At 36.2% G+C, this 24,412-nt stretch overlaps 2 protein-coding genes across 4 annotated transcripts in view; one reads left to right on the forward strand and one right to left on the reverse strand.

Moving 5' to 3' along the window:
* The first annotated feature begins 11,749 nt into the window (after positions 1-11,749).
* The window catches only part of fsd (transmembrane protein fates-shifted), a 59,383-nt gene continuing 46,720 nt past the window's right edge, over positions 11,750-24,412 (forward strand). Inside the window, exons 1-2 of the mRNA XM_069840498.1 lie at positions 11,750-11,954; positions 15,592-15,681. Of these exons, the coding sequence (XP_069696599.1) occupies positions 11,885-11,954; positions 15,592-15,681 (160 nt within the window). The 5' untranslated portion in view covers positions 11,750-11,884. The remainder of the gene's footprint in view (positions 11,955-15,591; positions 15,682-24,412) is intronic.
* Positions 20,622-24,412, reverse strand: part of LOC138709609 (uncharacterized) — an 809,429-nt gene continuing 805,638 nt past the window's right edge. For 2 of the 3 annotated variants that reach the window (XR_011334961.1, XR_011334963.1), the window contains 2 exons: positions 24,129-24,290; positions 20,622-23,082 (listed from right to left, as the gene is read on the reverse strand). The gene's annotated coding sequence lies outside the window, so the exon portion shown is untranslated. Of the gene's footprint in view, positions 23,083-24,029; positions 24,291-24,412 lie in introns of those variants that run through there. The other variant, XR_011334962.1, reaches the window with a different exon arrangement.

The following is a 24,412-nucleotide window of genomic DNA, read 5'->3' on the forward strand; positions in this document are numbered from 1 at the left end:
ATCGTATTTAGTACTTAAGGGTAGATGGTGCGATATCGTAGTTATAAATGCTCACGCCCCTACAGAAGAGAAAGACGACCATATAAAGGATAGCTTCTATGAGGAATTAAATATTTGGGGCTAAGAGGGATGAAGTTACAGGAGAATGGAGGAAGTTACACAACACAGAACTGCACGCATTGTATTCTTCACCTGACATAATTAGAAACATTAAATCCAGACGTTTGAGATGGGCAGGGCATGTAGCACGTATGGGCGAATCCAGAAATGCATATAGAGTGTTAGTTGGGAGGCCGGAGGGAAAAAGACCTTTAGGGAAGCCGAGACGTAGATGGGAAGATAATATTAAAGTGGATTTGAGGGAGGTGGGATATGATGATGGAGACTGGATTAATCTTGCTCGGGACAGGGACCAATGGCGGGCTTATGTGAGGGCGGCAATGAACATCCGGGTTCCTTAAAAGCCAGTAAGTAAGTATTCTTAACATGTGTGTAAATGTTAGACACTTTTAAAATACTAAAATTAAACCGCTTTAGTTTCTGCTTAGGTAGTCTAACCGCGTCATTGAATTACCAATAAAAAGAAGACATGTATGTATCGTCATTATGTGACATAGATTGTTACATTTTCTAGAGGTTCATAAGAAAAATTGCATGCGAGCCGCTAGTTGAACACTACTGTGTTAGACAATACAGAGTTCTATAATTTAGCCCTTCACCTGCTCTTCAAACACGTGAAAAGCTTAAGAACAGTAGTGCAATGATTCTTGTTAAACAATAGAAGCAAACATTAACTTGCAAAGTTCACATGAGTATTCTTGTTTCAGCAGAAGGCTGCCACTTTTCTTCAAGCACCTCTCGTTTATCCAACTGTTATATGAATGATGCGAAGTAATGGATGTAGAACGCTTTGTAGCACCTACTTTCCTTTGAAACTTCGAAGTAATGTTACATGGGCTATGTCTATTTTGACGGGTTTTTAATTGAGTACTTGGTTAATTCTCGTAACTCGGGAAAGAGCAGTCTTATAGTTTTAAAGTGAAATTTACTACAAGCTTCAAAATAATCTCCCAACTTTTACAAACTCTATTCTAACATTTAGAAACATAGCCTACCTATTTTATAATCCCAATAGCCTAATACCACAGTCTACTATATACAGTCGCGAAGCTCAATATGTAGTAAAAATGCAAACATGGGTAGTTGCCCACCACTAGGATCGTTACTATCGCCTCATCATCGCAGATCTCTCTCTTAGCAGACAACAAAATATGTTACACTTTCGTTGTCGTGTTCTTTTTGAAAAATTAACACCTTCCTTCCATTATTGAAATATTAAATGCATGAAGTTAATTTATTATTTTAATGAAGTATATTAAATTCCACCATAAACTCGAAGATACCTGCAAGAAATAAGTAATATAATTTTTGTTTGTGCAAAACGAACTGAAATTTACTATAATAGCTTCACTCATTCAAGATTATAGCGATAATTAACTATGAAACCAATAAATATTAATTTGCATTTCCCTTTACAACAATAATAATGGAAATATGAATTAATGGAGTAACTTAAGCGTACCGGTACTTGTAGTGTAGGCTTCCGTAGTTAACAAAGTGGGATGAGGTTAAGCAATAATAATCACACCAGAATTGGAGATAAAACGTGGTCAATAAATTTTATTGTAACAGACTTTTTCTACGTCTCTAGTAAAGCAACAAATAAAAATAACAACAAAATTAACAGCTATAATTAAAAACATATCCTTTGAAAAAAATAGGCCTAAGCAATAATAATCCCACCAGAATTGAAAATAAAACGTGATCAATAAAATTCATTAAAACAAACTTAATTTTTTTCTACGTCTTTAGTGAAATAACACATAAAAATAATAACAAAATTAATAGCTGCAATTAAAAATATATCCTCTGAAAAAAAAAAGTAGACCTAACCTTTATTTCTCTGGAAATTTAGCAGCCAAAGTGACAGAACTTTAACCGGTATCTAATGTCCTTTCGGTTAGATTGAAACATTTCATTGCGAAATTTAAGGATATAATGTATTTTAACAGTCACAAAGAACTTCAAAATTAAGAGTTTTGTTTCTGCACAGCATTCCTGTGGAAACCCAGGAACCTTTCTGAATCTTTCGGAAATCGGACAAAGGATAACTCTGGCCTCTTTCTCTTACTGTTGCTACAATTTATATCACTACAAACGTTTCCTCCTTGTCCCATATTATTATTCCAATTATTGTATTTTAGCCATTAACATTTTCATTACAACCAATAACGAACATTTCACAAGCATCAATGTGAAATACGCAACGAGCTAGCACTCGATAGAAATACGACACAGTCCAAAGTCGACCATGGACAGTCTATTGTTTCTAGTTGCTAACCGCTTGGAGCGCTGTATCACGAGATTTGCAAAAAAACACCTCAAGCTTCGCGACTGTATATAGTAGACTGTGCTAATACACTAATATAGATAATAATCATACCAACTTGTTTAGTCCCAAGGCAGGTTTGATACCAATAAGGCACTACTTATGAGGCAATTATGCTAGGAGATAATGGGATAGAGTCATACCACAGCCTAGTATATACAGTCGCGAAGCCCAATACGTAGTAAATATGCAAACATTAGATAGTTCCTCACCACTAGGATCGCTAATATCGCCTCATTACAGGCAATGCAAAATAGTACCGTCACAGTCTATTGTTTCTAGCACCCTCAAAACTCAAGCTTCGTGACAGTATATAGTAGACTGAGGTCATACCAACTAAGAACGTTTATATTATGTAATAAAATAGAGATATTAAAACGCGCGTCATTTAGGCTTTGCTAGACACATATAGCCTACTTTCTTTCTTACTCCACAAATATTCTCAATCATTCACTATTCTATTATCCTACGACATTATTTTACTATCTATAATTTATGAAACATACAGCAGAGTCCGTAAGGTCAGTTTCTGTCAGATGCGTTTCCAATTTACTGTGGGCTAAAGCAAGGAGATGTACTATCACCTTTACTTTTTAACTTTGCTCTAGAGTATGCTATTAGGAAAGTTCAGGATAACAGAGACGGTATGGAATTGAACGGGTTACATCAGTTGCTTGTCTATGCGGATAACGTGAATATGTTAGGAGAAAATCCACAAACGATTAGGGAAAACACGGAAATTTTACTGGAAGCAAGTAAAGAGATAGGTTTGGAAGTAAATCCCGAAAAGACAAAGTATATGATTATGTCTCGTGACGAGAATATTGTACGAAATGGAAATATAAATAAAATTGGAAATTTATCTTTTGAAGAGGTGGAGAAGTTCAAATATATGGGAGCAACAGTAACAAATATAAATGATACTCGGGAGGAAATTAAACACAGAATAAATATGGGAAATGACTGTTATTATTCGGCTGAGAAGCTTTTATCATCCAGTCTGCTGTTAAAAAATCTGAAAGTTAGAATTTATAAAACAGTTATATTACCGGTTGTTCTGTATGGTTGTGAAACTTGGACTCTCACTTTGAGAGAGGAACATAGGTTAAGGGTGTTTGAGAATAAGGTGCTTAGGAAAATATTTAGGGCTGAGAGGGATGAAGTTACAGGAGAATGGAGAAAGTTACACAACACAGAACTGCACGCATTGTATTTTTCACCTGATATAATTAGGATCATTAAATCCAGACGTTTGAGATGGGCAGGGCATGTAGCACGTATGGGCGAATCCAGAAATACATATAGAGTGTTAGTTGGGAGGCCGGAGGGAAAAAGACCTTTTAAGGAGGTCGAGACGTAGATGGGAAGATAATATTAAAATGGATTTGAGGGAGATGGGATATGATGATGGAGACTGGATTAATCTTGCTCAGGATAGGGACCAATGGCGGGGTTATGTGAGGGCGGAAATGAACCTCCGGGTTCCTTAAAAGCCAGTAAGTAAGTATAATTTATGACTGATTTACCTCGCATTAGTAAAAGCTATATTATAGGATGGGGTAGTCCTTTTAGTACCTCCCCCATGCCAATAACACTGCTACAGAAAAGAATAATAAAAATATATCTTAATAAGCCTCTTCATTATCCCTCAGAACTGTTGTATTCTGAATTTAAAGTAGGAGATTTGAAATCCATCAAATTTATAACAATGTCTTACTGAAATTCGTTCATAAAAACTGAAATATATTTAATTTGTATTCACATAAATATATGGGATGAAGATAAATATAAACAAGACGAAGACTATGGTCATAGGAAGAAAATAAAGAAGGTAAACTTGAGAATTCTAAATGAGGCAGTAGAACAAGTGGACAGCTTCAAATACTTGGCATGTGCTATATGCAGTAACATGAGCTGCTACCAAGAAGTCAGAAGGAGGATAGCAATGGGGAAGGAAGTTTTTAACAGAAAAAGGAGCATCTTCTGCGGACCTCTGGAGAAAGAACGAAGGAAGAGACTAGTGAGGTGCTTTGTATGGAGTGTGGCATTGTATGGGGCAGAGATATGGATATTACGAAGCCGTAAAGAGAAGCGAACAGAAGCATTTGAAATGTATATATGGAAAAGAATGGAACATGTGAAATGGACAGAGAGTAAGAAGTGAAGTTGTGTTTCCAAGAGTGGGTGAAGAAAGAATGATGCTGAAACTGATTAGGAAGAGGAAAAGGAATTTGTTGGGCAAAAAATTTATAAGTGTTTTAAAATTTGGGCGAAAATTCGACGGTTTTTTTTATTTTTCTGCCAGAAATAGGCGAGGTAGTTAATATATATAATTACCACATTGGCTTCAAGAAAAGAACCCCTTGCTCATTTGACACAAAGGTAAATGAGCTCCAAAACTGAGCTACGAGTATGCTACAATTTATGAAGAGAAACAGTTTATCATTTTTCTGGACTCTAATCCGCTGCTAGAGTTTGAGATATGCCTACTACTTTTTATTGAATATTCTTTACACTACATTCTGTTTGACGTTATGTCTAACATATATATATATATGCCTACATCTATTATTAGGCAGTACATTTCTCTTGACGATATGTCAGAAGAAGAACAATAGTTTGTATACATATAAAGTCTAAATAGTGTAATATGTTATTAATAGTCAGCGATGAATACAATGGAGGGGGTAAGGAACTCGCCACTCTAACCCATTATCTGCTTGTTTAGTTGCTTCATGAGTGATGCCTTATTGGTGTCACTTCTGAGCGGTCCAAAACTGTCTTCGAACAGTTGACTAAACAACACTGTACATTTTCACAAATCACTTTTAACGATGTCTAAACCGTTTCAGCTTCTTTTAATCGTTCACATGCCATGAATTTTCTTTTCTCAATTACAACACATAAGCATGGAGCGTCTTATGAGCACCAGGTTTTCCACGAGTAAAAGCCGGTTTGAGAATAAGTTACATTGCCTTTCACAGCCCAGATCATGCCTTCCTTTTCCTTTACGTCAAGTGTGCAGGCCTATAGGCTAGTAGAAAACATCTGAAAATTTTGAAGTGCATAACGAAAGATGATTGTGAATATGTTTTATAAATAAGTAATTAATATGTACAGACTCAGAAAAAAAAATTAGACCACCTGAATTTTCCAAGTTCCAGTTATATACTGCGTATGCTCAGTGTTTACATGGCCCAAAGTTTGTTTCTGGGTCTGTTCATATTAATTAACTCAGCTGATAAAAATAGATTTCTCATTAAGATTTAAAATTTAAATTGGTAATTATGGAGATTGACTACTGCGCGGATTTTTAAATAAGGACTTTTGATTATAGAGTAGTTTTATGAGGTGAAAACAATGTTTTGCTTTTTATTTGTCTGAAATGACGGCAGCATTTTTTTTTTTTTTTACGGTTGAATTCGACGGGCTTTGTTGTGATTGGTGGCTAGGTTTCAGTGAGGGTTGTTGTGATTGGCTGCTGGGTGGGGAGTTCGATTGGTCGATCGATTGCAGTATGTCTTTTGTCGACTTCGATCGAAGTGGAACGTGTCTTGTGCGCGGGATCTAGAACGAGTGAGGTAGAGTTTATCAGATTCAGGGAAGAAGAATTGCGCGAGTTTCTTAATTAATCATGGTGTTATATGATAGTTGTGGAGATATTTTGAAAACAAATTGGAAGAGGAAGTGTTTTAGGTGTCAAAGAAGAGTTAGTGATTTGAATGGGGGGTTGTGATTGGAGTTCGATTGATCGATCGACTGCAGTATTCGGGGCTCTGTCGTTTGTTTTTTTTTTTTTTATTTATTTGGATCTTCGATGGCAGTCGATGAACGTCTGATGCAGTGGCAGCGTAGCTGTACGTCTTGCATATACGAAGGTTAGGTTTGGTTAGTTTAGGTTTTTATTAACCAAGTCCTACCAAGAATAATCATGGTTTGTTACCTGATAGTTGTGTGTGTGTGGATATTTCGAAAGCAGATTGGGAGACCCTAACTTATATCCACCACTTCACGTCTGATTGGTAAGTTGCAGAGCCTATTATATTCGCTGGTAATTATGGATTCTGGACTATTTTTTTTTTCAAACTCACATTTTCGCCTTATTTTATCGTCGTAAAAACGATAGAAATACTTTCAATTGTCGGAAATGACCTATAATAACGTGTTCTTAGCTTAGGTTAGTTTAGGTTGTAGTTCATTTCCAAGAAATGAAAATATTTCTATCGTTTTTGCGACGGTAAAATACGGCGAAAATGGAAGTTCGGTACAAAATGTCCAAAAGTAGGCTTGTCAATTTCCAAAATTACCTTCAAATTTTCTTTGTTTTACCATCACTTTGTTTTCTTCCGACCATCAATGTTGCTAAAAGTTAAAAAATATGGATGTCCAGATATCCAACAGATCCTAGACATATCTTATGTTTCTCAATAATGTCCGGATGTCCAATAGATCCTAAATTTATGTTTATCAATAATACCCAGATGTTCAACAGATTCTAAACATATTTATGTTTCTTAATAATGCCTAGATGTCCAACTTATGTTTCTCAATAATACTCAGATGTTCAACAGATTCTAAACATATTTATGTTTCTCAATAATGCCTAGATGTCCAACTTATGTTTCTCACTAATACTCAGATGTTCAACAGATTCTAAACATATTTATGTTTCTCAATAATGCCTAGATGTCCAACTTATGTTTCTCAATAATACTCAAATGTTCAACAGATCCTAAACATATTTATGTTTCTCAATAATGCCTAGATGTCCAACTTATATTTCTCAATAATAACCAGATGTTCAACAGATCCTAAACATATTTATGTTTCTCAATAATGCCTAGATGTCCAACTTATGTTTCTCAATAATACCCAGATGTTCAACAGATCCTAAACATAATTATGTTTCTCAACAATGCCTAGATGTCCAACTTATGTTTCTCAAAAATACTCAATAATAATGTTCATTAGATCCTAAACGTATCTATGTTTCTCAATAATGCATAGATGTCCAACTTACGTTTCTCAATAATACTCAGATGTTCAACAGGCCCTAAACATAGGCCTATTTATGTTTCTCAATAATTCCCAGATGTTCAACAGATCCTAAACATATTTATGTTTCTCAATAATTCCCAGATGTTCAACAGATCCTAAACATACTTATGTTTCTCAATAATGCCTAGACGTCCAACTTATGTTTCTCAATAATAACTTACCTAATGTTCAACAGATCCTAAACATATTTATGTTTCTCAATAATACCCAGATGTTCAACAGATCCTAAACATATTTATGTTTCTCAATAATACCCAGATGTTCCTCAATAATACCCAGATGTCCAATAGATCCTAAACATATTTATCTTTCTCAATAATACCCAGATATTCAACAGATCCTAAACATAAGTTACGTACCCTATGTTTCTCAATGTGCAGACATCCAATAGATCCTTAACCTTCTATGTTTCTCAATAATGTATCAAGATTCAGAGCATAGCTTATTTATAAAGCCATTAACTGTGATAGCTAACCACTTCCCCATGCTTCATATTTCTGTATTGCTTAAAGTGAAATTAATTTCGGCAATGTACAATTTATATAAAGTTAATAAGGGGATTTACCTTTGCAATTTTTAACAACATTGGTAAACAGGCCTATTAAAATAATTAGAAAGCAATTTAAAACAATTTACCACTAATTACATGTATAATTACTGATATAAAATCGTTAATATTTTTCCTTCTATATTCACCAGTAGCACTGTTCGAAATGCAGAGGGTATATCAACGAGCAGAAGTCTACATTTCGCAACAGTATTATGTACAGAAGGGTAACAGCTCCTAAGGAATGGTTCACCATGGAAGATAATGAAGCCGCCATTCTCGAGAAAGACGAAGAAGACCATTGTCCTAAAGGGATTCGAGGCTATATTTTATCCTTTATTTATCAGCCCAACAAACCAAAGAATGTTAAGTTGCCCAACCCTAATGTATTAATTAATTAGATCTAACCTTAATTAACAGCTCAGTAGGAACTATGAAGATCACAACGTATTTTAAGAATGCAAATTGGCTACCATTCCTCGCAATAAACTGTAACCCTATGGGCATAAGACTGTTAGTAACGTTCAAAGAAAATATGGATAGACCAATTGTTCAGTCAACTGTCAGAAGACAGGCCTGAACCTCACAAGTGATTGGTCTATCAGTTGCCTCATAAATGACAGACCAATTCTAGGCATGAATTAAAGAGTCGAAACGTATCCAAATTAAACAAATTCATGAGAGTGATGACGACGATATAATAAATTAAGTACTAACCTCAGTACTTTCTCATTCATAATGCGTCCGATTTATGAAATAGGTTATTTCATAATAAAGATCGATGTTGAATAACAAGCAGTTCAATATTAAGCAACTTCATTAACTAATAGTACAGGCCTACTTTTAAGGTTAAATCTTGAGAATGCTCACGATCAATTTTCGTGAGTTAGGCTACTAATTTATCTACATATGTTAGCATATATTAAAAGAGGCACGATCATAACTCCAAACATTTCCCTAGGTGGGCTAGGTACTTTTATTATCATGCCCTTTCACCCTAGTAGACCTAACTTTAGGTCATACAGAACCTTTACTTTACAGAGATTTTCAGTTAGAAGAATAGAAAATACTCTTATAGCCTAGCTTTAAAATATAAAATTTTAAGAAACATCTTTGGTTCCACTAATAAAAATGGCGTATGGAGAATTAGAAAAAACCACAGAAATTATAAGGTCATCATAACAATTCAGACATCACAACAGTTGTGAATAGTAGCTAAGCGAATCCTATGGTTGGAAAATGTTCTCAGAAGAGACAATGATACCTTGCTAGAGTGTAAGGGCAGGTGACCCGAGTGGCTGGAGACCCCTTGGCAGACCGAAATAATTACGATGGAAAGAACATGTCAGAATGGACTTCATCTTCCTAGGAGGAGGTGGAGTGGATTGGAGGAATATTGTGAACAAGGGCAAGAACTTTCTGCGGGTTCATGCACCATGGAATTGAACTGAAGTTTTCAGTAATCAATGCACGATAAAGCATATGGTTATGAACTCGGGTATATTAACGACCTGTAACCTACACCGTCTGTACATTCTTCACCAAAGTTACGATAACATCACACCAAAAGAAGTACAGTAATGTTTAGCCTACAGTCTACTCTATAACAATTTAATTCTTCCTTTGCACTAGTCGTAAAGAACGTCTTATTACACAAACCATGACACAAATGATAGTGGCTAACGTGATGTTAGAATACAATGATAAAAGTTTAATGCCAAACAGATCGCTTCTTCCTTACACATAAAAAAGAAAAAATGAAGTCTGCACATTAAATTAATGGATGGTAATGCTTCACAATTTGTATTATCTTAAATACAAGTCACAAAAGCAGTATGCCTAGATAATCTTCAAATATTAATCACAATATTAATAACAACAGTACCGGCACGTAATTAGGCTGAAATCAAGACATATGGTACATAGTCTAGTATGTAACATACATTCAGAGCCTTATACTTTGTAGTGATATTAGGTCTAACAAAAGGCCCACCAATATCTAATAGGCTACATCCTCAAATATCCACAGTTTCTTGGGCTTCAAACATCATACTTATTAGGGCCTACTATAACCTAACATAACCTTATGAGCCTAGGTCTTCACTATGCTTATCAAATAAAAATTACTTAAAAACATCCATTTCAAAAACATAAAAAGGGAGTATTTTCCCTGGACCAAAAATACAATACAAATAGAGTAAATTTCAGCATCCCTGATCTATGAAAGTATAGTGCGATTCTTACGTCTGTCTATTGTTGGTAGGCTAAGCCTGATTCTCATATTTGTGTACCTAATATACCTATTACTGGAAGAAATTATGTAGCCTAGGCTTTTAGAAATGGCAATGTTAAATAGCGTAATTTTTGTTATAGGCTATATATAGCAAAGAATGCATTTAACAGTAGGTATACCAGTTTATCAACAGTTGTCACTGTCCCTTCAAATACATCAGAGATCTCCTGGATAAACTTAACCAATTAGCAAGATGACAGAAATACACATCAATGATATGAGATATTTAAACCTTGTTATAGATATGAATCGCTCTCACGTACAACTATTTGTTTTCTTTTCACTAGTTAAAGTGTATATCAAGTTGGACATTGCACATGGTGGAAATTAATTATTCAAAGATATCAAGTGTCCTCCATGACAGGGGTGACTGCAAAATTCGATTACCACTACTAATAATTAACTGAAACAGTAACAATTGAATTAAATTATCAAGAAAGAAACATTATAACCAATGTTCCAACATAGGGTCATTGAAAAATGGCGGTCAGGGTCTTGCCAAGGGGGAATCAATAAAGCTCCAAATCGGGTGCATGGGCAGCTCATGAGATGTGAACGGCTGATAGTAATTATCGTTGCCCTCACCTGGGGGAGGTTGGCCGAGATCTGCCGCTGAAGGGAGTCTCTCTCCTTCTCTACGTCCGCAAGTTTGGCTTCTGTCTCACTGAGCCGCTCCTGTGTCTCCCGCAAACTGTCCATGAGCTTGTCGCGCTCATCCAACATAGAGACCATGAGCTGCTCAAAGTTCGCATCTTCCCCAGAGAATTGCGAGCTTCTTTGGCTTATACTATCCTCTGATATGGTAGGCATCACATCACACATCATATTCCACATCTTCGCTTATTGTACGGAAGCACCGACACGGAACAACTACGTATATATGAATTCCGAATTCAAACGAAAAGCGGTGTTCTACAGTTTAATCCTAGCGGAATGAATCACTTTATTATTATACGGCACATACAACTACTATTATTACCTAAATCTCACACACTGAATAATTAACGGCTTTTTACAACTACGCATGGACACAGAGATACTAATACAACAGTATTTCATCGACATTATTGTCGAAACACTAGTCTGACACACCTACAAATTCCTACCATCCCAGTCCTATAACTACACTTCTCAACCCAAGCGGCCATCTTGGATAATGACGTCAGAATTGTCATCGACAACGAGATGAAAATTTCGGAGAGCTCAATGTTTTGAACTGGTTTAATACTTACATACACATAAGCTACAAAATAATTACACAAAAATCTCCCACACTTGTAAAGTTAGTTAATTATGTTGTCCAAAATGCTACATAAGCACGACAGTGCAAATAATGTTGTAATCGTATTGTTGTCAGAAGAAGTTACTCTAATTCTACAATCTCAATGAGAATGTCAGATGACTTCGCAGTTCAATATGGCTGACGACAGTGGAGGTTATTTGTTTCGTAAATTCCACTTTTCATTTTATATTTTTGAGACTGTAACAATATGCCAGAAGAGAACTCTGTAGCTGGACATAACTTCAGTGGAAGAAGATGTCGGGGTCGAGTAAAAAGGCAGGGAGAAGGATGAGTTCGCAGAAGAATTTAAATAAAGATCTTGGAGGTTAGCCAGTGTACAGTTCGGATGTTTTCGCTCGGGGCAAGGCCATATAAGACTAGTAATCTTATATATAAACATTACTGCTTAAATCCACAAATTTCCTAGTTATGTTGCTGGAATATTAAGCATGATAGGCATTTATGTGTACATTTTCGCACAAATTTGGTGTGATAGAATATTTCGCAACATTGTTGACAGTTACATTTTCATCATCATTCACATCTGCGAAGTAACTTAGTGTACAGAAGTCTACGCTGAGTTGCCAAATATTTTAAAATACAGCAATATTTATGTAATGAAGTATAATCACTGTCCTGATGTTGATATTACGATCATCTACAATAACTGAATGGAAAATCAGAAAAATGTAGCTGACCCCCGAATTCTAGACTCCATAAAATGATAGTGCAACACGATATCCATAATAAAAAAAATCGTCATAGCAATAAACATATAACAAGATATGTGTGTCTACCATGTTGTTAAATGTAATAATTCACTAAAGTATTCATTCAGGGATTGTCATTATGTAGGTCTAGGCCTATAAGTATTTTATTACTGCTAAGCCACTTGTTGCTGAATTTGAGAACTGCAACTCAACGACAAGTCCATATTTTATATATAATGAATGATCTACTTAGCAATAGGCCTATCTAATATTAATGACATTTACTAGGCCTATTCTTATAATTGCTATCATTTAATCTTACTGTCCAGTGTCCCTTAGCTTAAATTAATTTAAACTTAAAATGCTAAATCAATGTTCTTAATGTATCCAGCTGTTTGCTGACAACATAAAGTCCACTATAGTCTTTTCAGTTATTGTTTTTCATGAGAAATGAGGGGTATTTTGATCGGTGTTCATTATAGATGCCTGTTGCTAGTAGCCAGAGGTGGGGTGTAGTCAATATATACTGCAGGGCTGTGTCTTCTGCAACTGGTACTGATGATTTTAATTTACTTCTTTTGTGTATAGAAGAATGTGTTCCAGATCTTCATCATGATTATTACACCACAGACAAGTAGCAGTATCAAAAAGGTGAAATCGGTGTAGGTACAATTGTGTAACAATGTGACCTGTTCTGGCTCTTGTTAAAAATGTTTGAACATGTCTGGGCAAGTTGTTGTACATTTCCAGGTCATTTGGTTTCTTTTGAAAAAAATTGTAAAAATCATTCTAAATCGACACACCGATTTTTGCGACAAATCTGTTGGAATTAAGTACAACTACATGACAAGTTCGAATAAAATCATAAGTATATACTTACGATCAGGGTTGCCAGATGTCCCGATTTCCATATAAAAATTCCGTGTCCTGCTTCGATTCGAGGCGGGATGCAAAAAGTCCCTCCTTCAGAAAATTAACATCACTTGTGCAATTTTATCTTCTAGGCCTAAATAATTGACTTAATATTTTAGGAGAAAAATTCGCTAAATAATTAAATCAAATTTAAATTAATTCTCTTAACAATGTAGGTTTGTACACTAAAAAAACACTATTTTGGAAAGTATAAGGTTTGTGACAGCCAATTCAGTGATAAATATGATATTTCTAAACATTTAAAAAGAGACGTTCATCAGAAATGCATGGTACAGAGAATGAAAAGAAGCTTGTTGAAAATGTAAGTCCAGTGATAAATATGTATATAAACTCTGAAAATGCATTCTGTATGCTAAATGATGAGTAAGTATGAATTTATGTCATTGTAATCAATTACAATTAATCAATTAATCATTATCTAACGAAATTTATAAGCTTGTACTTGCTATTTGGGAAAAGGAAATTGTACCAGATCAATGGAAGGAGTCCATAATCGTACCTATCTTTAAGAAGAGGGACAAGACTAACTGTAGTAACTTTCGAGGAATATCACTTTTGTTGACGTCGTACAAAATTTTGTCCAATATTCTTTTGAGAAGATTAACTCCATATGCAGATGAAATTATTGGGGATCATCAATGTGGTTTTAGGCATAATAGATCAACTGTTGACCAGATATTTTGTATTCGACAGATAATGGAAAAAAAATGGGAGTATAAGGGTACAGTGCATCAGTTATTCATAGATTTCAAAAAGGCATATGACTCTGTTAAGAGAAAAGTTTTATATGATATTCTTATTGAATTTGGTATTCCCAAGAAACTAGTTCGATTAATTAAAATGTGTCTCAGTGAAACATACAGCAGAGTTCATATAGTCAGTTTCTATCAGATGCGTTTCCAATTCACTGTGGGCTGAAGCAAGGAGATGCACTATCACCTTTACTTTGCTCTAGAGTATGCTATTAGGAAAGTCCAGGATAACAGAGACGGTTTGGAATTGAATGGATTACATCAGCTGCTTGTCTATGCGGATGACTTGAATATGTTAGGAGAAAATCCACAAACGATTAGGGAAAACACGGGAATTTTACTGGAAGCAAGTAAAGAGATAGGTTTGGAAGTAAATCCCGAAAAGACGAAGTATATGATTATGTCTCGTGACGAGAATATTGTACGAAATGGAAATATAAATAAAATTGGAAATTTATCTTTTGAAGAGGTGGAGAAGTTCAAATATATGGGAGCAACAGTAACAAATATAAATGATACTCGGGAAGAAATTAAACACATAATAAATATGGGAAATGCCTGTTATTATTCGGTTGAGAAACTTTTATCATCCAGTCTGCTGTCAAAAAATCTGAAAGTTAGAATTTATGAAACAGTTATATTACCGGTTGTTCTGTATGGTTGTGAAACTTGGACTCTCACTTTGAGAGAGGAACATAAGTTAAGGGTGTTTGAGAATAAGGTGCTTAGGAAAATATTTGGGGCTAAGAGGGATGAAGTTACAGGAGAATGGAGAAAATTACAGAACACAGAACTGCACGCATTGTATTCTTCACCTGACATAATTAGGAACATTAAATCCAGACGTTTGAGATGGGCAGGGCATGTAGCACGTATGGGCGAATCCAGAAATGCATATAGAGTGTTAGTTGGGAGGCCGGAGGGAAAAAGACCTTTAGGGAGGCCGAGACGTAGATGGGAAGATAATATTAAAATGGATTTGTGGGAGGTGGGATATGATGATAGAGACTGGATTAATCTTGCTCAGGATAGGGACCGATGGCGGGCTTATGTGAGGGCGGCAATGATGCATCTTTTGGAATTTGTGCTTTACAATTAATAATAAACATCTGATAAAATCTATGAGACAACTACTATTAAGTCATTAAGTTAATAATTTTGCTTAAAATATTATTGCCACAAGCCCTTCAGAAAGACGCTAGAGAAACGTGATGTAGAAGTACATAATAATATTGATCTGGCTATAAGTTAATCAGATAAATATTGTTTTGTATTTGGGAACCTGTACCTACAATTTTTTTTTCTATTAAAATTGCAATTTTGAGATTCATATTAGTCTTTTCGACTGCATATAGAGGGACAATTTTTATTCCCCCCCCCCCCTTTTTTTTTGTGGAGAAAAGATATCCTTGCTTGGTATATCCAAAATCTGGCAACCCTGCTTACGATACATCATTGTTTAGTTATTAAGAAGTACATTAATATTTGCTGAAACTAAAAACAATCGTGAATCGCAGTGTGTCGATATCGAGTCTGGTCAAAAATCTAAAAATTTATCATTTTTCAGATGTAACTTTGAATGATTATGCAAACTCACCCGTCTCCAATGGGAAGGGACGACTAAAGAAGGCTGCCTCCAACAGTGTAGTTCGAGAAGGTAAGTATAGTAATTTATGTACAAAAACTTGGTAATTTCATAGAAACTGTGTACTAAATTCCAGCTGTGGATATGCATATAACCAGGTACATCATAATGGCACAACGTAATTCATTCATAGTACTACATAGTAGATACCGTAAAATGGGCTAATACCGATCACTTTTAATACATTTTTGTACGTAGTTCATTAGCATTTACTTTAATATGTGCGTAATAAAGCAATTAATTATCTCCCAATCTTTAAGTACCAGTACCTGTAAATACATTTTTCATAATTTGACTGATTTTAATTATCATTTTATTTTTAAAAAATCAGTGATCGGTGTTACCTCATACGATGGGGTAATACTGATCACCTATTTAATTTCCCTCATGATCGTTGTCAAACTGTTTAAGGGGTTTACCGATCTATAATTTATGTTTTAAAAAAAGATTGAAAGAAAAATCAGTGATCATTGTTAACTGGTAGAATGGGATAATACCGATTACCTATTAAATTTCCCTTATGATCACTATTAGAGTATGAAGGTGTTATACCGATCAGTATTTTAAGTTTAAAAAATGTTTAAAAATTATTTTAACTTAGGGCTTACAAAGAACAATGTACCATGCTATATTTCATAATTTTTCAAGAATACAAATTATAGAAATCATGGAAATCATGGCATTATTCTCATATTTGTTTTCTTCCACTGCTCCAACACGTCTCCATGCTGCCCTCAGTGGATGAGAGAATGCCACATCAAGTGGCTGACATAAGTGAGTTGTATTAGGTGGCAAGAACACACACCGTATCTTATATTGTTTTCTTCACATAGCTTTATTATATTTATGGACAGATAACTAGATAAATTAACACCGATTGTTACTTTAGGCCCTTGTCATTTCTTTGAAAAGGGAAAAGCATCTTACAAAACCATTTCTCAGAAGTTCCTAGGTCAAACCAGCCGCTTTTATTGCGACCATATTCTGCACCATTAATTCCACCTTCTGTCCAGGTATCATAGGGACGTGTGCTTTTGTACACGGTGAGGTACAGGGCCACCTGGAGCTGCCGCCATCTTAACACTAATACTTGTTTTAGAGCTGTCCAAAATTTTCACTGGATGTTTCGAACCTCGCTTAACTATGATCTTACTCTGCCCTAGGTCATCGCAAAAATTAGTTTGTTCGTAGTTTATCAAATTTGAAGGCTGAACTCCATTCAAGGCCTCTTCTAAATTAGGAAAGAATTGATTCATTGTGTCTCTCGTTATGAATGCTCTGGATCGCTTCTGTTTTCACTCATTCTGCTTGAGAGCTACTTATTCCTAGTTAGGAATCCACGAAACCACTCATTTCCAGGACGATTATTCGTAAATCTTTTCTCCTCTTTTCATTTCCAGCTCAAGTAGTCCTGAACAACATCTCTTACTTCCACTTCCTTCAAGGGAAATCTCCGAATAGACAATTTTCCATTCCTTACTGTCCAAACAGCATTATCCAAATGAACTGGATTGTATCTACCACATCTCCGTGATGGTCCCGATTTTTTTTGTATAGGTCCACCCATGATCGGTGTTACCCTGGAACTTTTCCGTTTCCCATATTAAGTGTTTTAATTTCAAGTAGGTATGGCCTAATAATTATCCAACTTACGAATAATATAAGTAACTAATTATACAACACATTTTAACTCTCACCTACGTCACAAACCCTTCCAGTGAAGCAGTAGAACTGAAGTTACACAAGGATATTATAGCAAGCAGAAAACGACTTGGCATCAACAATGGAAAATGAAACTTAATTAATACAGCTGCAAAACTTCACGCAGCTGGTTCATATCAGCCACATTATTAGCTTCGTAAATAACGTATTCTTCGACATATCTCAAGATACGAGGGGGATCCAGGAAATAACGACCGTTTTGTTGTAATAATTAAAAAAATATATATATTTATTTGAAAAAACAAAGTCTGTTACATAACTGAAGCTTCCATTACTTCTCTACATAATCACCACCTACATTTAAACATTTGTCGTATCTGTTCACTAGCTTTAGAATTCCCGTGTTATACTCCTCTGCCGCCAGTTCATTAAGCCAGCTGTTCACTGTCTTCAACTCTTCATCACTTCCAAAACGCGTACCACCCAGAAAGTCTTTCAGCTTAGTGAAAAGGTGAAAATCGCTAGGAGCAAGGTCTGGACTATAGGGCGGATGATCAAAGATTTCCCAACCGAATTGATCCAGCAATTCTCGAGTTGAAGCAGCGGTGTGCGGGCGGGCGTTGTCGTGAAGAAGCACAACTCCTCTCGAAAGCATTCCTCGCCTCTTGTTTTGGATGGCTCGCCGTAGTTTTCGTAAAGTCTCACAATAACGATTTGCATTGATCGTAGTGCCTTTTGGCATGAAATCCAGCAAAAGAACACCTTTGCGATCCCAAAAGACAGTAGCCATGACTTTTTGTGTTGAGAGAGTCTGTTTGAATTTTCTCGGTTTCTTGGGTGATGAGGGATGATGCCACTGACGTGATTGGTGCTTGGTCTCTGGGGTGTTGTGAGACACCCAGGTCTCAACACCAGTCACAATTTGATCAAGAAAGGCGTCTCCATCTGTGTGATATCGCATCAAGAATGTCAATGCTGAGGCCATTCTTTGAGTTTTGTGTTGGTCACTCAGTTGCCGTGGAACCCATCGTGCACAGATTTTGTGGTAGCCAAGATGTTGTGACACAATTTCACCAAGCAAAGAACGAGAAATGTCAGGAAAGGCAATATGCAATTCGTCGAGTGATGTGTGCCTGTCTTGCAAGATTCTGTTGTTCACTTTAGTCTTCAGGTCTTCTGTGATGAGTGATGGGCATCCGGGTCGAGTTTCATCGTGGACATTTGTTTGCCCATTGTTGAACATTTCGCACCATTTTCTCACATTTCTTTCATTCATTACAGTATCACCATACACTTCTTTCAATTACTGGTAAATTTCTGCAGGTTTCAAATGTCGGGCATTCAAAAATCGAATCACACTCCTCACCTCACAGTCGGCGGGATTATCAATCACGTCGTTCATTTTGAAGTAACACAAAATGCACAATGGCGACTTGTTGCTACCAGTACTCACAACATTATGAGAACACATGTTAAGGAAGCCAGTTGATCTTCAAACAAGGAAGGGGAGTCAGCTGTGCGGCGGGTATGCGCGAACGGTCGTTATTTCCTGGATCCCCCTCGTATAATACAACAAGAGCTACAATCTTTTAATGAAAAAGCAAAATGATCGGTATTATAATACTATATCGGAATTACCCTAACTTACGGTATATAAATACCGGTAAATATTAATTTTTTTCTTGTCATAGAATGACAGGCGAAACTACCATTAGGTGATTTTGAAAGTGTAAATTGTTGAATTTATAAGGGATTTTTTGTGGAGATGAAGTTTAATATTTAAGGCACCACATTTAAGTAAGCCATGTTTATATATTCATAAAAGACGAGTATTTTCCCTGGACCAAAAATACAGTACAAATTGAGTAAAATCTACCTGAGCTTGCTGTGCGCTAGTTTCGCTTAAGAGAAGGCCTAATTGTTATATATTTGAATTACTTACATATGACATTCGATCCAGCTTCAGTTCTTTGTTCTGCCTAAGAAAGTAATGTATAAACCATATTGCAACCTAATTGGGAATGTAATTTTGTTTGTTGCTTCCATACCCCGTTTGTATGCTCTTGCTCTCAAACTGCCACTAGCACTTTATAAAAATAAAAAGAACGGTATTAAAACCAATTAAATACACAAAGAAAAGAAGTAGTACTTAAGTTGGTGGAAAAACGACATATTATGTAAAAGTTAGGCCTCTCACTCAATTACCAAAATTTGTAAGTTTGTCTCATTGCACGAAGATTTTTGTGTCCCACCAGAAGTACCTATCGAACAGCTACACCCTCGGTTCTCTTCAATGTAATTTTCATGTAAAATTTGTACCTCGAAACTAGGAGAGATGGCAGTGCACAACTTCTAATCACTAGATTGTGCACCAATATGCCTGCGTTAAATCTGAAACCTCTCCGCAGTGCATATGAAGAGAAGGCATGTGTCACTATTGATAATGATTCATCCGTCAGACGGGGATGTTAAGCATGGCGGCCCCCTTGGTGTTATTCGACAGGAGTAGGCTACGTGCCGGCACCGGGTTTCCCCTTCTCTCTTCCTTATCTTCTTCATCATCACTCATTGTAGACACTGCACTTACACGAACATTTACACTTACACTCACCCTAGTACACGACATAACTCTCCACAGATACACATCATGCACAGTGTGGCCCACTGAAGTGATGTACAACTAGAAAATGGGTCATAGTCCTGCCATCTATCCGCAATATGCTGAACCCCAATTACGTAAAGTGAAGTGGGTAGGCATTGGATACATACATACCATAAATAACTTCGGGCTATAGATGGATGAGTCATCTGATACAGTACTTACAAATCAGTTGTTTTATCTTCTACACATTTGCCGAAAATTATAAATCTCTGTACTTACCGTAAATTTTCCTTCCTCTTCATATAGTTTGGTATGATTATTATTTCTTCTTTTAATGTTCCTTTAATCTAGAAAAATTTGTATATTTCAGCATTCACCTTCACAAAGAATGAAGGCAAGTGCTGAAATATCTTTGGATTAATAGCTGCACCTAATGCTGATTGTCTTGGATACAATAAAATTGTATAAATTGTCTTTGCAATTTTAGTATCTTCTACTAAAAGAAACCACATAGCTGAAATTCTTTTATATACACAATTTACAGAGTTCATTCCAGTTTTGCAAATGCTTAAATTTTTTTATTTTGCACTAGCATTTTCTTTAGAAAAATTTTCTGGTTATTTTGCGAATACTGATAAATTCATCGGGTTTATAACTTAGTAGAGAAAATAAAAAAGGAAAGGAACTTTTTTTTTAAGAATTTATTCTTCAAATTAAAACTTTCTTGTACAAAACTAGGGCTGAAGACTCTTGTATAGTACTCATTACAGATGCTATATTATTTAATTTAATATCAATGATTGCATTTTAAAATATGTCTTTAAGAACTTCCTTCACTCCTGAGAAATCAGCTAATGAACAGGTTTAAAAAATTAATTATAGATCTAATAGAAATTAAAACTTGCAGAAACAAACTACTCAGTATTCCCGATAGCCCTTGAAGGATGTAGATGTTGTTTTAAGGGTAATCTTGCACTAACCACGACATTGTCTCCTCTTCCAATGAACCAGAACTTTACTTCAGCCTGTCCTCTTTGCAGTCAACTTCAGTACTTTGGTGTATGAGTGATAGTCTTATGGGAAGACAGTACTGATGACTGTAGGCTAATATTGTAAATTACGTCAATTTATTTCCAAGTATTGAATTATTTTGTTGAAAATTGACGAAAGAGAAATGCTTAACATATTCACCATGAAAGAAAACAAAAATTGTCTATGTGTTTGCTGATTAATGTGGGAAATGCAAATTTGATGCACCTAGCCCATCTAGATAATTTGAATTGAAGATTCTTTCGTACTATGTGATTTAGAAACGTAATGTTATAATCGTGTTCAACAAAATAAAATATTTCCCAGAACAACTTTTTAGTAACAAAAGACTTTTATGCACAACATTTTAAATGTGAACAGTCATCTCAGATATTTAAGTAACAAATTTTAGTAAATGCATGGCAGATCTTCCTTATAATAGCCTCAGCCTCAGTGTTTTCCTTCATCTGCATTGCTTTCTGAAACCAAATTATTAGTTAGGTACTTGTACACTTCATTGTTTGGTTGAGGTTCTCTCTTACATTTTGTGGCATCATTGCAACAATTTGAATTTGTTCCTACTTTCTCATCGCACAAGTGTTATCATAAACAGAGTTCCTATGCAGACCAGATTCCAACTTCTATCTAACAAATATGTTGGCAGGCAGAAGTGGTTGTATGCCAGCATATCGACAACTCAGTACATGCTTCCCTACACAAACCACTCTTCATTGCTTAGCTTCCTTGGGATGGGTATTCCGTAGTACCATTATTAAGCTGACGGAACATTACTACCTGGGACCGGACTGCATAGGAACTCTCTGTACACAAGAGTACTACTAGCCTAATTATTATTCCAATTTCTTACATATTCCCACAGTGATAGTGAGGTACATCTATTTGTGAAATATCATTCTGGAGACTAGGGGATGACACAATATCAGACATTCTGGAGACCAGGGGATGACACAAGATCAGACATTCTGGAGACTAGGGGATGACACAAGATCAGACATTCTGGAGACTAGGAGATGACACAAGATCAGACATTCTGGAGACTAGGGGATGACACAAGATCAGACATTCTGGAGACTAGGGGATGACACAAGATCAGACATTCTGGAGACTAGGGGATGACAAGATCAGACATTCTGGAGACTAGGAGATGACACAAGATCAGACATTATGGAGACTAGGAGATGACACAAGATCAGACATTCTGGAGACTAGGGGATGACACAAGATCAGACATTCTGGAGACTAGGGGATGACACAAGATCAGACATTCTGGAGACTAGGGTATGACACAAGATCAGACATTCTGGAGACTAGGGGATGACACAAGATCAGACATTCTGGAGACTAGGAGATGACACAAGATCAGACATTCTGGAAACTAGGGGATGACACAAGATCAGACATTCTGGAGACTAGGGGATGACACAAGATCAGACATTCTGGAGACTAGGGGATGACGCAAGATCAGACATTCTGGAGACTAGGGGATGACGCAAGATCAGACATTCTGGAGACTAGGAGATGACGCAAGATCAGACATTCTGGAGACTAGGAGATGACGCAAGTTCAGACATTCTGGAGACTAGGGGATGACACAAGATCAGACATTCTGGAGACTAGGAGATGACACAAGATCAGACATTCTGGAGACTGGGGGATGACACAAGATCAGACATTCTGGAGACTAGGGGATGACGCAAGATCAGAAATTCTGGAGACTGGGGGATGACGCAAGATCAGACATTCTGGAGACTAGGGGATGACACAAGATCAGACATTCTGGAGACTAGGGGATGACACAAGATCAGACATTCTGGAGACTGGAGGATGACACAAGATCAGACATTCTGGAGACTAGGGGATGAAACAAGATCAGACATTCTGGAGACTAGGGGATGACACAAGATCAGCCATTCTGGAGACTGGGGGATGACACAAGATCAGACATTCTGGAGACTAGGGAATGACACAAGATCAGACATTCTGGAGGTTCTGAAATGTTACAGGTTACATAGCCTTACAGTAGGACACAATCACTTCTTCTTAGACACCTGCCCTCCATTTCATATAACTTATTTCTTCATCAGTGTTAAATTTCGCTTCTGAAACAAAAATAAAAATATAAATAAATAAATAAATGTTGCTTTGACTATTTACACATTTTTCCATTACACATATACAGATGTTAAATTTATATCTGGCAAGTTATTTAGGTTTGCAAACCTAAATTAGAGCCTCTAGACTAGGTTTCTCCTCTCTTGTACCCTAGTAATACCTTAGTTGTATACTAGGTGGTATTTGAAGCGATAAGTTTACCACTTGTCTCTCTGCCCCCTGCCGGCAAATAAATGCAACAAGGTCCAACAACGTAACTCAGTCAGCTGAGGCACTTGCCTGCCGATTCGGAGTTGCGTTCAGGTGCGGGTTCGATTCCTGCTTGGTCTGATTACCTGGTTGGGTTTTTTTCCGAGGTTTTCCCCAACCATAAGACAAATGTCAGGTATCTATGGCGAATCCTCGGCCTCATCTCGCCAAATATCATCTCGCTATCACCAATCCCATCAATACTAAATAACCTCGTAGTTGATACAGCGTCATTAAATCAAGTAAAATAAAAATAAATGCAACTAACTTCCTTGTTAGTGCTGAAACTTCTGCCAGGGGTTACCTATGTTCTGACTTCAGAACTATGGGTTAAATGATGAATGAATGTATTTAGATAATTTTATGCTCTTAAAATTTTTTCTCAAAGTTTTAATGTAAGATATTATTAATTTGAACCAAACATTTTTAAAGAGTCCACACCTGTGGAGTAACGGCTAGCGTGTCTGGCCGTGAAACCAGGTGGCCCGGGTTCGATTCCCGGTCGGGGCAAGTTACCTGGTTGAGGTTTTTCCGGGGTTTTCCCTCAACCCAATATGAGCAAATGCTGGGTAACTTTCGGTGCTGGACTCCGGACTCATTTCACTGGCATTATCACCTTCATTTCATTCAGATGCTAAATAACCTAAGATGTTGATAAAGCATCGTAAAATAACCTAATAAAATAAAAATAGAAGTTTTGAAGACTGAGGGTCTATATATTGTGTTATTATCTATTTCATACTTAAGACAAAAAGTTACAATTAAAATATTGCAAATTAATTACCATTTTCTGCTGCTTTTATCCAATGTAGTCAAATAGTATTCTTCTTATTCCTCTTCTTCTTTATCTATCCATCCTCCAGTGCTTCCATAAATAGTCAACTAAAAACTTTCTGGAATTCTTCTCATATGGCACAGTTGAATTCCATTTCTGTGATGTGAATACCTGCAAAATATAATTCATTTTCCGTGATGATAGAATGATAACTGAGGAAGATTTCTAAAAGTATTATGATGTCAGAAGCAGGCGTTGTCTGGAGCCCTTCCACTCAGGACAAGATTCTTTTA

Source organism: Periplaneta americana, chromosome 11 (assembly GCF_040183065.1).
Source record: "Periplaneta americana isolate PAMFEO1 chromosome 11, P.americana_PAMFEO1_priV1, whole genome shotgun sequence".
In the NCBI taxonomy this organism is placed as follows: Eukaryota; Metazoa; Arthropoda; class Insecta; order Blattodea; family Blattidae; genus Periplaneta; species Periplaneta americana.